Source organism: Euleptes europaea, chromosome 7, assembly GCF_029931775.1.
Source record: "Euleptes europaea isolate rEulEur1 chromosome 7, rEulEur1.hap1, whole genome shotgun sequence".
NCBI lineage: Eukaryota > Metazoa > Chordata > Lepidosauria > Squamata > Sphaerodactylidae > Euleptes > Euleptes europaea.
The window spans coordinates 2,184,855-2,201,134 of NC_079318.1; the positions used below are offsets into that span (position 1 = coordinate 2,184,855).

The 16,280-nt window shown below is 46.1% G+C and overlaps 1 protein-coding gene across 1 annotated transcript; it reads right to left on the reverse strand.

Annotated features, from left to right (window-relative positions):
• Window positions 1-440: 440 nt before the first annotated feature.
• On the reverse strand, window positions 441-15,606 carry LOC130480611 (p53 apoptosis effector related to PMP-22-like). The gene is made up of 3 exons (XM_056853217.1): window positions 15,393-15,606; window positions 2,395-2,538; window positions 441-683 (listed from the first exon to the last, which is right to left on the reverse strand). The coding sequence occupies exons 1-3, from the start codon at window positions 15,604-15,606 to the stop codon at window positions 469-471; spliced, it is 573 nt and encodes a 190-aa protein (XP_056709195.1). The 3' UTR covers window positions 441-468.
• Window positions 15,607-16,280: the final 674 nt, after the last annotated feature.

Here is a 16,280-nt window from a genome sequence, read left to right on the forward strand (position 1 = left end):
TGTACTTCCTACAAGCATTACTTCTGTATAGGGTTTTTAAAGGTGTTTATAGCCATATGTTCTAATACCCACTCCGGCAAAATGGTATATGATAAGGCTCCTAAATGACAGAGCTAAGAACAAAATCAATGAAATTATTCTTGCTCAGTAACACATTAACAAAAAACAACAAATCACACCATCACATTTCTTCCCACCAAAAAAGCAAGAATTATAAAAAAGGAAACCCACTTTAGCTATCAAAATACAGGATGTTGTTTCTTTTTCCTTCCTGTAATCTAACAGCTCCCAGATATGAAAATGAGCTCTTAAAAAGAAACTGTGAGGCTGGTATATTGGGGGGGGGGGGTAACCTAGTAACTCAGTAATTATCTCAAACAATAATATGGCATCACACCAAGTTCTTTCATGTAAAGCAAAAACAATATTGGTCATATTATTTATTCAAACAATCTTTTCAGCTTCACGTCAAATTCCGTTTGCACCATAGTAGGGCTTTATGTTGCCCAGGACTTCATCTTCCCAGTTGGGGAGACAGCAGAAGAAGAACGCACATCCTATCACAATAATAGTGGTTGCCCAACCAAAGCCATAGGCCCAACTGAACATGTTCTGTCCTGTCAGTGGAATATCTTCTGTGAACATCACGGGGTAGATCACCAAACCTATAATTAGGAAAGCCGCTGAACAGAAATAAAGAAAAAGAAAAATTAGGCGTTGCAAATAATCACACTTCTTCCTGTACAGTCATTTGGCACCAATTTGTATTCTTGTTAATGCTTAGGTAGTTACTCCTGAAGCCACATAATGCACAGACTAACATAAATCAGAACATTCAATATGGACATGCTAGAATAATCAACAAGTTCTACTGAGCATTTGAAGTAATGCGTTATCACCTGAGTGCTTGGCTTGCTGATCCAACATTATTGCTTTTCCACACTAGAAATGTAATTGCATTAATAGTAGTTCCCTCTTCCCAGGCAAGCCCGAAGATTGTTGGTTGGGGGAACTGGGGATGGATAATGGTCAGCACCTAATTAAACTATAAATTCCCAGAATTCATTGTGTAACAATGCACTATAAAACACTTATACTTTTGTAATATAGGATATCTAAAGCAACTCCCTAGAACTTGGGAGAGTATTCACACCAGTGCTGAATGTTCCTAGAAGGGTCATCATTGAAAATCTCCACATCAGAAGAGATGTTACATACAACAGCAGAGAGCAACAGAAAGTAGCTATCATACAGATCAGGAAATAAAGTCTGGTTGTGAGTGAAATTGCTTTTAAACACCGTATCTGAGGTGATGCCAGCAACATGAAAGCTGTGTGTGTGTTTCATACATATAAATCAACAAGTAATGAACACAGATAATGTTACATTAGGGGCCATGGCTCAGTGGAAGAGCCTCTGCTTGGCATGCAGAAGGTCCTAGGTTCAATCCCCAGCATTTCCATTTAAAAAAGGATCAGGCAGTAGGTAATGTGAAAGACCTCACAGGCTGAGGCCCAGGAGAGATGCTGCTAGTCTGAGTAGACCAGGTTTGATGGACCAAGGGTCAGACTCGGTATAAGGCAACTTCATGTGTACATTACCATAATGAGTCTTTTAAAAAAACATATCAGGTTTCATCAGAGAATCAATTGGTGGTAGAAAGTGCCATTAAGTCACAGCCAACTTATGGCAACCCTTTTGGGGTTTTCAAGGCAAGAGATGAACAGAGGTGGTTGGCCATTGCCTGCCTCTGTGCAGCAACTGTGGATTACTTTGGCAGTCTCCCATCCGAGTACCAACCAGTGCCGATCCTGCTTAGCTTCTGAGATCTGATGAGATTGGGCTAACCTAAGCCATCCAGGACAAAGCCAGAATGAAAAACTTCCAAGGAAATACTGTGATCAGAATAAGGGAACCAAAGGCATTTGATTCCTAAAAATGCATCACTGTAATTCCTTAGCAGCTGTCATGTCATGTATTAAGGAAGACCAAACATAACATTACCTTTTCAGAACCAAGCATTGTATCCTTTACTTTGATTCCATAACGTTTTATGTCCACATTTCAGATAGAGACAATCTTTTAAGGGTGGGGCGGGGCTGTGGCACAGTGGTAGAGCATCTACTTGGCATGCAGAATGTCCCAGGTTTAATCCCCAGCATCTCCAAATAAAGGGTCTAGGCAAGTAGGTGATGTGAAAGACCTCCGTCTGAGACCCTGGAGAGCCACTGCCGATCTGAGTAGATAATACTGACCTTGACGGACCAAGGGTTTGATCAGTATAAGGCAGCTTCATGTATTCATGTGAGAACAGAACTGGCCACAGACAACAGAGTGGGCTGTTGGAAAACCAGATGTTTTTAAAAGGCAGGTCAGTCTCATGGGCAGCCTTACCAGCAACAAAGAGAAGGCCTCCTATTCCTCGGACAAAGTTAAACCTCAGTATTTCAATAGAAAATGCAATGACTGCTAGGATGAAACAGATGCACACGATGATAAAGCCAACAAGGAATGTGGCAGCTGAAGCTCTACCCCAACCTTTGAAGAAAAAGAAAGGGGGAGGGAGAGAAAAATATTTTATACACATTGACATAGATCACATCTTACTTTGGTCTTTTTCTTCATTAAGAGAACAGAATGCAACTTTAAATCCCAAGGCTGAGCAGAATGCATAAAGTAATTTTTAGAGTGTTGGGTCATTATCCTATTATACATTTGGCACTGAAGACCAGACCTATCATTTTGGCCACACAGCTAATGGAGAAGCAATGCATGTTCCATCAGAACAGCATGAGGTAACAATGTGGTAGCCAATAAAGCACAATTTAACTGAAACATTACCATTCCTCAACTAAAGAGGACAAATTCTGGGTCATAGATCTGAAGGGATAAAATTTTAGCCTGATAAAGACTATATGCGTCACAAAGTTAGCCCAGTCTTCAAGCTTTAAATTGTATTAAGTATGTAAGACTACAATCCTATGCATATACTTAAACATATAGTATTCAGGGGTAATTACTTTTATTTCTGAAAAGACATGCCAAGGATCAGGTTGGAATATTAGTGTATTCCAGGGGTCCCAAGCAAGGGGCCCATGGGCGCCATGGTGCCTGCTAAGTGTTTTTAGAAAGTGGCCGGGGCCACGTGAAGCTTTTCCCTGCAAGGATTCTGACTGGACATTAGAGATTTGACAGGCTGTGCAGATTTTTAAAAACACTGCTCTGGCAGCAGCTGCCACCACAGCTCAATGATCTTCACCGTGTGGCTGAAGGTAAGCTGTGGAAGCCATTTTGTGACTGGCTCCACCTCCTGCAATAGTTGTTTTGTGGCAGCCATTTTGTGGCTGTCCCCACCACACTGTGTTAGAAGTCCAGAGATGCCCACAGGCTCAAAAAGGTTGGGGACCCTGGTGTATTCACTCCTCTGAGAGATAAAATGTGTATGACATTTTAATGTTCTGGTATGACAGTCACAACATAAGGATGATTAATATCCAATTCTCTAAGGCTTCAAACCTCCAGCCTTATGCCGCTGCCACCACCACATGGCAACTCATACTCAGGCCAGTATGAGAGCAAAGGAACCCAAGGAAAGGCGGGATGGGATGGAGCAGATGTGGCCACTATGCTTTCATCATCCCTCTGATTATCCTTTCTAGTTATACAATCACCCAGAGGCAGCACTGATGTAGCACAATGAATCAGTGCTGTGAACTTCTCCTTCTACCATCCAAAGATCCAATTTGCATCTGAGGAGGTGCTGAGGCCCAGTTTGTACAAAATAAAAACCCCAAACAAGAAGAGGGCCTCAGGATGATCACCCAGTCACACAAAGAACCACATTCACACCACAGGCCATCAGTACTGTGAAGGGGATGGTGTCACGGTGCTCTTTCACGGTGCCTTTCCTGCATCAAGCCCAGCTGAAAGTATGAAATCAAAGTACAGGTGAAAGAGCACTTTGCAATAGTCACATGCATAGCTTGACTTGTATGCCATAATGCTGCTCCAAATGATATTTGGCCCATATTACATTACTGTCAATCACAAAGAGGGAAGGTATCCATTTATCATACTGACTAAAGCTATGAACAGAGTTGTTTTAGAATTATACAAAACCTACTAAGATTAGGATTTAAGACTAGAGAACCTGCTCCAATAGAACTCCACAATGGAATATTTAGTCATCGTTACCAGACATTATAGACATGGATACATCTTACTGCAATACTGTTGTTTGCTTCCCTCCCCCTTCCTGTGTGAATGGAGCTTCGGAAGCCTTGAATCAAACTCCAATTTGTCACAATCATTCAAATGCAGCACCTGGGCAAATGTGTTCCTTCAACACAACCAAGAATTTCAAACCGTGGTGTAATCCCATTTTAGAATCCCAGTTTGGGTTGGAGGAACAAACTCCAGTTTGCCACAGCAACTGCATTTGGACATCACAACAAACTGCAGCTTGACTGAAAGTTTACTAGCTCAGGATGGTTAATCTTCAAACATGCTCTTTATACAAGGAAGGAGAGGCAAGCAAGTCTGGCAACAAGCTATGTTGATGCTCATCAGGGACAAGTCCATTTGCTGAGATGTCTGAATGAAGTGCATGTTTCCTACATATGGGGCGGCATCCGCTTCCTTGAAGTTTTTCAGTGAAAAACCAGTCAGGCACCTTTAAGTGGAGAACACTGATAATTAGGGATTACGTGGAGACTAACTGAGCAAGGTATCTTCTCCAAGGCCTGTGCCAAACAGAAGGGCTGGACTTCCCCCCCTTAATACTAATGCTCCCATTACTATGATGGGGAAGTGGAATGATGGACAACCAGAAGCAGAGAAAAGATGCCACATGGTCCCATTATGGATGCATAAGGTGCAACTTATTGCACTAGCTAATACGATAATTGTGCAGCAACCACTACATATTTATCACACTATATTTATTTATTTGGAATATTTTTATGTCATCTCTGGTCCTGCTTGAGGCAGCTTACAATTAAAAACACAAGCAAGTTTAAAAACAATCCATAAAGCAGAAGCAGACCATTAAAAAGCCTGAGTGAAAAGATGTATTTTAACCTTTTGCCTAAAAGAAAATGAAGTAGGGGGCAGGTGCTCCAAAAGCGAGGTGCCACTGCGCTCACCAGCCCCCTCGTTTCTGATGGTGGGGTCACAGACCTTTTATACATGGGTGTTTTCCTTGCAGTCACCCTTCCAACGACTTTGGGCCTTCATTTTGATTATTCATGCCATTTCCAGCCATCCGAGGTCGCCTTGCTCCCCCGCCCCCCGCGTTTCCCCATGTTTTGCCCACGTTTTTAGGAATCTGTTTTATCTCAAATTTGAAAACACGGGCAAAACGCAGGGAAAGGCAGGGGGAGAGCGAGGCGACCTCTGATGGTCGGAAATGGCATGCATAATCAAAACAAACACCCAAAGTCATCAGAGGGGTGACCACAAAGGAAACAGCCAGGCATAAAAAGCGACAGACAACAGGGCCTGAGAAGCAGATCTTAACTGGCAGTTTGCATAACATAGGAGGAGATGGTCCTTCAATAAATTATCTACTCCAAGACCTTTTACAATGATTAATGCTCACTTGATACCCTAAGTATTAACTACGTCATAAAGCCAGTGTCTGAAGGCAGTTTCAAAACCATGGTTAACATTAAAACTAGTTAGCCATAGCCATGGTTAAGATCAAGACTGATGGGGAAATTTGCCAGGGCATAAGACATGCAGCTGCAACAGCTCACACCCAACACTTCAGCTCTGGTCACCCGCCTATTAATTAAGCCTTGCTGCTGGGACTGAATATTAACTAACACTTACACAGCTGAAAGGATTAACAATTATTTTATAAACACACAAAGAATGAGGTTAGCTCAGGCTATGTTCTTCCTATACTGCACATGATTATAAAGCTTCATTTATTAGAAATAGTTGTATGTATATAACTTTGATTCCAAGCCATGTAAATTGATAGGGCCACAATAATAACTCCAGCAAACAAGCCCTTCTAAAACATGTGGGTCTATAATGTGTAGCTCAATAATTTGCATTTATGGAATCATATACATACTTCCTACAGCATCATCTTTAGAGGTTCACCCCACCCTTCTTCCACTGCCCTAAATTATTTCAGAACTACACAAGCATAAATGTTAACCACAGTTAAAGCTTTTAAAAATACCTTCCTAACCAGGGTTTACTAACCCTTCAAACTTTGGTTAAGCAAGGACATTGGTGAACATTAACGAATATATTAACGAATTAATATGACGAATATAACAGTCATCCATGGTTAAGTCCATAGAGAAGATGGGGCCAAGGAAGTTTCCATGAGATGATGGGTATCAAGATGGAGTTCTGTAACCCAGTCATAGTACACAAATCCTGCACGCTTTACCCCAACACTCCTAGTTTATTGTGCACCAGTTTCCAAATCTTCCTTTTCCCATCCCCATCCCTAATAAGTGTTCAGTCAGCATTGACATAAACCTTATTGTTAACTTTTTAGCCAGGGCTTGAAACTAGCTAGCTAGCACTGATTAGAAGGGAATCTGCTTTGTAGGACCAATGGGTAATATTCATGCTGATTAATAAGAGAACGAGCCTTGGATACTTACCAGTGAAGGCTCCTTCTGCTCTGGGAGACGAAGGCCATCTTCAGCTCGGGTTCTTGTGCTTGCTTATCTGGGAGGCAGGAAACAAAAACTGCGGCCCTTCCTGTAACCGGGAGGAAGTAGTCCCTCCCCTCTCCTATTAGTCCAGTATTTCTAGAGCTTTGACTTTGATAACCCTAATTTTTAATTTTATTTATTTATTTATTTATTTTTTTTTTTTTTTAACAGGAAGACCGGACTGTAAACAACAACATTGGATAACGTATAACGGAACGCAAAAACAAACAACGGCAAGATGCTCATTTAACAACATAATAAAAAATCAAGGACTATGATTTCTGTGTTGTGTGTGTTTGCTGAGGAAGGTACTAAATCATGAAGTATCCATTTTAAGTGTAGGAGGTATTAGAGTTCCTGATTGGGAGGGGAAGATGGCCTTCGTCTCCCAGAGCAGAAGGAGCCTTCACTGGTAAGTAACCAAGGCTCGTTCTCGCTCTGAGAGACAAAGGCCATCTTCAGCTCGGGATTTGCAAGAGCTTATGAATCCGGGTGGGTACAATTAAACCTCCTTGACACACTGCAGTACCTTTTTCCCAAAGGTAGTGTCCGCAGAAGACAGTAAGTCTAGCTTGTAATGCCGAATAAATGTAGAGGAAGACGACCACGTGGCTGCCCTGCAAATTTCCTCTACCGAAACCCTTCTGGCCAAGGCAGCCGAGGTAGCTGCGCTTCTAAGAGAATGCGCCGTGATATTAGTGGGCACTGGTAGGCCGGAGGCTTTATATGCCTGAACAATACAGCTTTTGATGTTGTAGCTGATGGCCGCCCTGGACATCGCCATACCCTTGTTTGGAGCTGTCAAAGTGACAAACAGTGAGTCGGAAAGTCTAAGGTGTTGAGTACGCTTTATATATATTTTTAATGCTCTTCTGAGATCTAGAGAATGCCAAGACCTCTCTCTCGGAGAGGAAGGATCTGGGTGAAAGGTTGGGAGGACTATGTCCTGTTCCCTATGAAATCTCGTGTTCACCTTCGGTATAAAAGACGGATCTGGTCGCAGTACTACTCTATTTTTATGAAATATACAAAGGTGGGGAGCTACCGACAGTGCCCCCAATTCAGAAACCCGTCTGGCCGAAGTTATGGCTGTTAGGAATAGGACTTTTAATCTGAGCCACTTCAATTCTACTGTTCTAAGTGGCTCGAACGGAGGCTTAGTAAGGGCGGTAAGAACTGTGTGTATTCTCCAGGTCGGGAATCGGTGCGACACTGGAGGAGATGTTGTTTTGACCCCTCGAAGGAATGCTTTAACGTGAGGATGGTTTAAGATCGGGTATCCGGATACCCTGGGTACCAGCGTAGCAATAGCTGCTAGTTGCCTCCGCATGGTGGCGCACCGAAGGCCCAGTTTATGGCCTTCTTGGAGAAAGGTTAAGATATCCGAAACCCTAGGTTTAAGGGGATCTACTGATCTGTTTCTGCACCAGGAGTCGAAGACCTTCCAAGTGGCATTATAAATGCGGATGGTAGATGGTCGACGTGAAGCTAAGATAGTGTTTATGATATCTGGCGTGTAGCCCAAGTTCAGAAGCCTTTTCCTTTCAACGGCCAAACGGTCATCTTGAACCACTGAGGGTCCGGGTGGCAAACTGGACCCTGCAGAAGCAGGTCGTGACTCACTGGGAGACGCCAAGGCTCCCTGAAGGACATCTCGCGAAGGGCCGGATACCAGGGGCGCCTTGGCCAATCCGGAGCTACCAGTAGAACTGTGGCCTTCAGAAGCCGGACGCGGCGAATGACCCTTGGAATTAAGGGCAGGGGTGGGAAGGCGTAAAGGAGACCGGCCGGCCAAGGGGACATCAAGGCATCCGTCGCCTCCGCGGCCGGATGCTTGTAGCGGGTGAAAAAACGTGGAAGCTGGTGATTGGCATTGGATGCAAATAGATCCAGTACCGGGGTCCCGAACTTTTGGGTCAACTGATGGAACACTACTGGATTGAGCTCCCACTCCCCTTCGTCCAATAGTTGGCGACTGAGCCAGTCGGCCTGTACGTTCAAAACACCCCTTATATGCTCGGCTGTCAAAGACTGGAGATGATGTTCCGCCCAATGGAGAATCCTCGAGGCTTGTTTGTGCAGTACGGACGACCGTGACCCGCCCTGCTTGTTTAGATGGGCTTTTGTGGTCACATTGTCTGTCCTTATTAGAAGATGCTTGTTCTCTATCTGTGGGGCAAAATGTTGTAATGCCATCCAGACTGCTTTCATCTCGAGAATATTGATACTTTGACCTCTCTCTGATTGACTCCAGAGCCCCTGAGCTGGTTGGGCCCTGAAGGTGGCCCCCCACCCTGACAGACTGGCGTCTGTAAAGAGTTGTTCTGGAAGATCGTGAATGTATGGAAGACCCTTGCACAGGTTTTTTGTGATTGTCCACCATGATAGAGACAGGCGTGTTGCCTTGGGAAGAATAACATTCCTGTCTCTTTTCATCATAATGTCTTGTTGGAACTGCAGGAGGAACCACTGAAGCGGCCTGGCATGGAAGCGCGCCCAGGGCACTGCAGGGATGCAGGAAATCATATGCCCCTGCAGTTTTGCAAGAGACATGAGTTTGGACGAAGGCGACCTGATGGCCTTCCTGGTCAAGGCTGCGATCTTGAGAGCCTTGTCCAAGGGAAGAAAAAGAGCATTCTGAGTGGTGTCTATCAACACCCCCAGATGTAACAGAGTCTGAGTAGGCTCCAGGTGACTCTTTTTCTGATTGATCAGAAAGCCGTGGTTTGACAGAAGCTTCAGAACCAAGGATGTATGTGCTATGCTCAGTTCTTTTGATGGAGCACAAATAAGAATGTCGTCCAGGTACGGGTGTACCTGGACCCCCTGGGCTCGCACTAACGCTATCAAGGCTACCAGGACCTTGGTGAATACCCTCGGGGCTGAGGAAAGCCCGAAGGGCATGGCCCGAAATTGGTAATGGCGGTCCTGGAAGGAGAACCTCAAGAACTTGCGATGCATGGGATGCACTAGGATGTGCAGATAGGCCTCGGTGAGGTCTATCGAGGTAAGATAAGCGTGGGGACGTAGGGCCTCTCTGATGGATTTCAGGGTCTCCATCCTGAACCGCCTCTTGATGACATACCTGTTGAGGAACTTGAGGTCCAGGATGGCCCTCCAGTCCCCGTTCCTCTTGGGGACTGTGAAGAAGAACGAGTAAATTCCGCAAGAGCGTTCTAATGGCTCTACGGTTTCGATGGCCCGAATGTTTAATAGGTGGTTTACCGCCTCCGCAGTGCGTAGGCGCTTTGTTTTGGACAGAGGTCGACGGAAAGATACTGTGCGGTTTGGAGGGTGACGTGCAAACTCTATTTGATACCCCTGGGATATGACTTGTGTCACCCAAGCGTCCGACTGGACGTCTGACCAAGGAGTAACAAAGTGGGCGAGGCGCCCTCCCACTGGAAGAGTGTTGGCGTCATTGTTTTGCTCCCTGGCGGGAGTTGAAATTTTGTCTGTCAGAGCTGGGCTGTGAAAATCTGGGCCGTGAGAAACGGCCCCCCTTCCGAAAGGAACCCCTGGGCTGCGACCACTGGCCTCTTCTTTGGTCATTTCGAAAACGCTGGAGTGTGTGAGACGATCTGAATGGCCCAGAGGAACCCCTGTTGTCCCTGCGGAAGGTCTTGGGCAGGGCCTTTTTATCCCTCGTCTCTACGAGGATGGGATCAAGTTGGTTTCCGAAAAGTTTTCCTCCCTGGTAGGGGAAACCCATTAGTTCTGCTTTAGAATGGGTGTCCGCCTGCCAGGGGCGGAGCCAAAGAGCCCTCCTAGCGGCTGCCTGCGTGGCAATAGCCCTAGCCGAAAAGGACAGGGTGTCCAAGGTAGAGTCAGCAAGGAAGGTGACAGCCTTGAGTACACGGGACACACCTTCCAGCGCCTTCCTGTTGTCCTCAGGAATCAGCTGGTTAAGTTTCCGTGTCCAGACTATGGCGGCTCTTGAAACAAGAGCAGAGGTAATTGAAGCACTAACTGCCAGTGTGGAGGCCTCATGGGCTCTTTTAATCGCCAGTTCCGCTTTTCTGTCCAGGGGATCTTTAATAGGCCCCATACTGTCTCTGGCCACCACGTCGTTTGAGTGAAGTGCCACAACAGGGGCCTCCACTAGTGGGATCTGAAGCATTTGTGCAGATGGTTTTGATAGTGAGTAAAGCTTTTTTGAAACCGCAGCCACCTGTTTTGAGGCCAGAGGCTTTTCCCATTCAGCTTTAATAAGCGTAGAGAAGTAATCTGGGACTGGTATGGTCTGAGAGGGAACATTGTGTCTGTGGAAAAACTCCTTCGCCCCTCTAAGTTTGTCTGGATCTTGGGTCTCAGACACCTCAGCCAGATCAAGGGCTGCTAAAGTTTTAGAAAGAAGATAAGGAAATTCATCTTGGGGAAAAAGTCTAAGTTGTTTCTCCTCTACTGGGGGAGTCTCTTCCCCTGAGGAGAACTCGCCCTCCTCTAATTCTTCATCAGAAGAATCTGGAGACATGGATACATTAGTATTGGAAGGTGGAGGGGCTTTTCTGGCCGCTTTGGTTGGCCAGGGAGTTCCCTCCCCCCCTTTGGTGACATTGCGCTGGAGATTGGAAGGAGCACCTTCCTCTCGAGTAGGCCCGTCCCCTTGCAGGGAAGGGGCCGGGGAGACCTGCAGAGCCTGCAGCCCTTCTACAAACACGCTGCGCACTAACTGAACGAGCTCTGCCCTAAGAGCTAACAGTCCCCCTTCTCCCCCGCCCGTCGCGCGGTTCTGAACATTACCGGGCGCCGTCTCCGCCTCTCCGGCTGTCGAGGTTTCCCTCACTCCGGCCGCTAAAGCCCTGGTTGGTGCTTGCTGCGGTGAGAGAGGGGCCGCCGCGAGTTCACCCCTGTGAGCTGTTGCGGCTGCCGGAGGTGCTCCGCGCCCAGCGGACGCGGCCTGGAGCGAAACCGCCGCCGCAGAAAGCGCGACGTCCTGGGAAGCTTCTGGGCGGAGCGGGGGGGGCATATCGGCCGAAGCCGATGTAGTAGCCCGGGGCGCTATGACAGAGAGGCTAGGAGCCGCGCCTTTTTCCTTTCCGTGCGTCAGGCTAGCAGCCTCGCTCGGATCCTTCTTCTTTTTCCTCAGCGCTGCGGTAGAACCTGCGCTTGTGGTGCCCTTGTGCTTTTTAGAGCCCTTATTTAAATTAGTTGAGGGCTTACGTTTCTTTCCTGAGGAGGAATCCGAAACGTAACTGCAAGATGGCTCGGCCAGATCATCGTGAGCCGCAGTAAGTAAGCCCGGCACTAAATCCTGGGACGAGATGTAGTCGTCTCCACGGGCCTCCGCCATTTTGTTTTGGCGGGAATCCGCAAGGCCTAGCCGAAGCTTGCAGCCAAGGGGATTCTGCACAAGGCAGAAAAAACAAGACGAACTGAGGGAACAAGGAACACCAAAACACACAAGGAGTAAACAAGTAACAGTGAAATTTTGGATCTAAATCTTATCTTTGATAGGAGCGACTAAGGAACACTGCTCTCCCGTCAAAGGCAGGAAACAAAACTGGACTAATAGGAGAGGGGAGGGGCTACTTCCTCCCGGTTACAGGAAGGGCCGCAGTTTTTGTTTCCTGCCTCCCAGATAAGCAAGCACAAGAACCCGAGCTGAAGATGGCCTTTGTCTCTCAGAGCGAGAACACAATTTTATGGCTGCATGGGTCCCATCAGTCCCACCTCACATATTTAAACTATCAGGTAAGTTTCTCGTGCTTTTTGGCTATAATGAACTCCAATCATTCTCCCACATATTTCACTTTTACATACACTTCTTTTATTATGTGGAACCAGTTTTACTGTGCTACATGTGCGAGCTATTAGTTGTAGTTGGTCAGATGCTATGCGTCCATACTAAGGTTAGCTATCAGTTTGCTTGACTCCTAGACATACAGTGGAATCCTAAGCTGAAATTCAAGTTAAATTTACATCAATGGACTTCGAAGGGTATAACCCTACTTAAGACAGTAGTGATAATAACTGTATCTTTCCCCTAGAGTTTGAAAAGCAGCTGTGGGAGGCAAATCAAAAGGAAGAATCAGCCAGGGAGGAAAAGGTGATGCAGATTCACATTTCCCCCTGCCTTGTTCACTCTTGGGCTCCCCAGGCGACTTCTGCTTAAAGAAAAAGACCAATCAAAGGTGAAAAATGCACATAACTGCACATTATAGCTGGTTTGGTTCTGTGACAAGTTTGAATTAAAAGCCTGAAATTTAAGAATAATTCAAAACAGGATTTTTGTCCCTTATAACGAGAGTGGTTCTTTCCCATCTTTCTATAGCAGAAATACCCAATAAGTACAAACTTGACTATGAAGCTTCATCCAATGAAGGTTCATATTCATGAGTGATCGCTCTTGAAGTTAACTCCCTCATTGTTGGGAAGGGTGGAGTAAAAGAAAGATATGAGTTTTGTACAGCCTTTAATCTGAATTTCTTAAATAGCTATTTTGCACACTGACTAATCCTGGTCTGTTTCAAGCAATCTTCATTGCTACTTTTTACAAATATGTGCTGAAAACTAAGGGTAAGCAATATGCATCAGGGCATCAAGGCGGCCTGTGGCCATTTTACAGACCACACTACCTATGGGATTCCGGATGGAAGCTCTCGCGTACAACAATCTCAGATTATATAACATTCCAGTTTTGAAATGTAATTATTTTTAAACTACTTGCAATCCACAGTTCAAAAAGGGCTGAGGAGAAGCATCACAGTATGCATGGAAGCCATCAGGCACATGTGAAGTAGCTTTGGGGATTCTGGCATACAGAGATTTCTTGTGTTTACTACATCTGTGTCTAATAGTAAGCTGCCTGCCCCTGTATGGATGATAAAAGCTGCAAGCCCGGACCACCCACAGTCACATTAGGGTGGGGTTTTTTTTTTGTGCCTAATCTGAGAACTCCCCAAATGAACAGAAAGAGATGACTTCGTAAATTAAATAAAAGACCTCCCCTTGAGGACAGACACACACACAAACCAGCCTGATTGAAAATGTCCCACAAAGCACAGAATGTTGAGAGCAGCTGAATGTCAGTTAAATAGGGGTGGGGTGGGGTGGGGTTGGGGGAGAAGATCAGGCTGATCACGGCCCTGATAGCTTAGAGAATCAGAGAGGAGAGAGAGATTTCTGAGGAGTGGGATTTCCAAACCATCTCCACCTCCCTCAGATGGTTTATGCCTAATATTAAGCCATTTGTAACCTGCTTGGCAGGCAAAATGTAGATTATCTTACTCAAATGTTGGGTTTTACTTTCCCCCCCCCCCTAACATTGCTACCATGTATGGGGTATGAAAATTTGTATGATTTGGAATTAGACATCATGTGTCTATTTAGGCTATATAAACGTGAAGCGTTCAAGTTACAGGTTGAAGGAAAATTTAATTTAAAAAATAGGATATTTACCACCAGGCCTCTTGGAAGCTGCTCTCTCATCAGTCAGTGCCAGACCACAAACCTTTTGTTCACTTAAATAAGCCTACCTATTGTTATCCAGCCAGTGCTGCTAGAGAAGTTTAACAAAAAGTTTGGTAAATTAAATAGTAGTCTGTAGTCTCATCCAGGACCTTTGAAGCAATGGGTGGTGGTGGGAGAGAGATCCTTTAACAGACCAGCCTAATTGAACCATGCTGGTTTTTACAGTTTTCAGGTTCTCCATGCTGAGCTATCCAAAAGCAAAAGGCGGCCTGGTTTAATTGTTCCCTTCTCTATCCTATGCTTCTAGCCTGTGCATGTTTTTCTTGCCCCTCCCTAGGGTTGCCACTTGCCAGCTTTTTCAAGCGGCCTCTGAAGCCGCATCTTTAATTACACTTTTACCTACACGGCTTGCAGGTGTTAATATTTAACTCCATACCCTGAAAGGCTTTCAGGCTGATTTCTGCCTATGGAACAAAAACAGGCTGAGCCAGTTACTATTTTTATGGCTGGTGGGAACCTTCTTTCTTTCTCACCCTCTATTAGTTTCGACATCATTTCAGGTCTACCTTAAGCATCCCTGATCAACCCCACCCCACCCACCAAATCACAACTGGGTGGAATTTACAATCATTTTGTGCAAAGGACAACCGATCCGGGCCGGATTTTGGTTTGATGAGGCCCTAAGCTATTGAAAGTAATGGGGCCCTTTATATGTCCAGCTGTCCTTTGTCAACAACAAAATGTCGCTGTTATTTGTCTTGAATATATGCCTTATGGTAATTTATGGACCTAACAGGTATCTAAAGCCATTTGCACATAACAAAATATGTATTTTATCAAAGTAAATGTTGATTTTGGAAATGTACATCCAGGTTTTTTTCCTTTAATTTTTTTGGGGGGGCCCAAGAGAGTGGGGCCCTAAGCTTGTTTAGCCTATACGTAAATCCGGCCCAGCAACCGATAGACACATTGTAATAAAGTAACGTTTCTGTAATAAAGTAACGTTTCCTCCACTGCGGGGCTGGCGCCCAAGAAGCTGTAGCTCATTTCAATTTTAACTTTGTAACTTTCCGTGTCAGATGTGACCTTTGTTCTCTGCATGGCTTCCTCGAGCGTTTCTGACGCAGATCAGTAGGTTTAGCCATGCAGCTGTCCACATAATCGGGATGTTAAAAGAGTTCCAGGCCTGATCTGCAAAACCAGGGGTCGGAATACAGGCCCGGGGGCGTGGGGGGCCCAGAAGCCCCCCCGGTGCGGCTCCCCCTGCTGCTGCTGCTGGTGGGTGCGGGCACTTACTGTAGTCCATGAGCGAGCGGCACATCCAGTTGAGGTCGTCGGGGTTGGTTTTGACGCAGTCGGACCAGAGGGAGGCCTGGCGGACATAGGGGGCCGTCGCCGATTCCAGCCAGCCCCGGCCGGCCAGGCTGATGATGCCCAGGATGATGGCTAAGCCCAGGAGCAGAGGCAGGAGCCACCTGCACCGCCAGCACGCCAAGCCGCACCGCACCATCTTGCACCGCAGGCAATCGCCAGCAGCAAGGACGAGCAGAAGGGGACGGCACGGGCGGTCCTGCCGGAGAGTGTCCTTCGGCAGCCGGGCTTGGGGGCGAGCCACCCAGGAGTGAGTGAGCAAGCCCAGGCCTTTGCAATCCCTTTGCAGGGAGTTGCGGGGCCCCACCTAGATTCCTCTCCCTGAGAAAGCAGCGGCTGCAGCAACCTGTTGAGCCAGAGAGGAGCTGGCTGCTAAACAAACCTGGCCTCCCGGGACACGCCCAGGCCTTTAACCCTTTCCTAGCACGCCTCAGAGCCGGAATAGGGAGAGGTGCGACTGCTGCTGACTTCCAGCTAAGAAAAAAGAGCTGAAGCACGCCGTAAACGTGGGTCGGTGGGAAGAGTAAATTACATTTCTGTATAGATACTTGTAAGCAGCCTGATCCTATGCTTGTTTTGTCTCAGTTCTGTAGCATTTATTCTTTCCAGATAAGGCTAAAGGCGTTTGCAAACTTACTTGGAAGCCAATACAACTGTAATTAAGATTGAACAAAGTCATCCCCCCCCCCTTTGGAAATCATTCATGAATTAAACCCAACCCCCCCCCCCTTGTTACCGCAATGGCAGGGATTTTAAAAAATTGTTCTGGTCATTTTGACCCAGTCATTGGATACTTTCTAAAAGCCTCTTTGT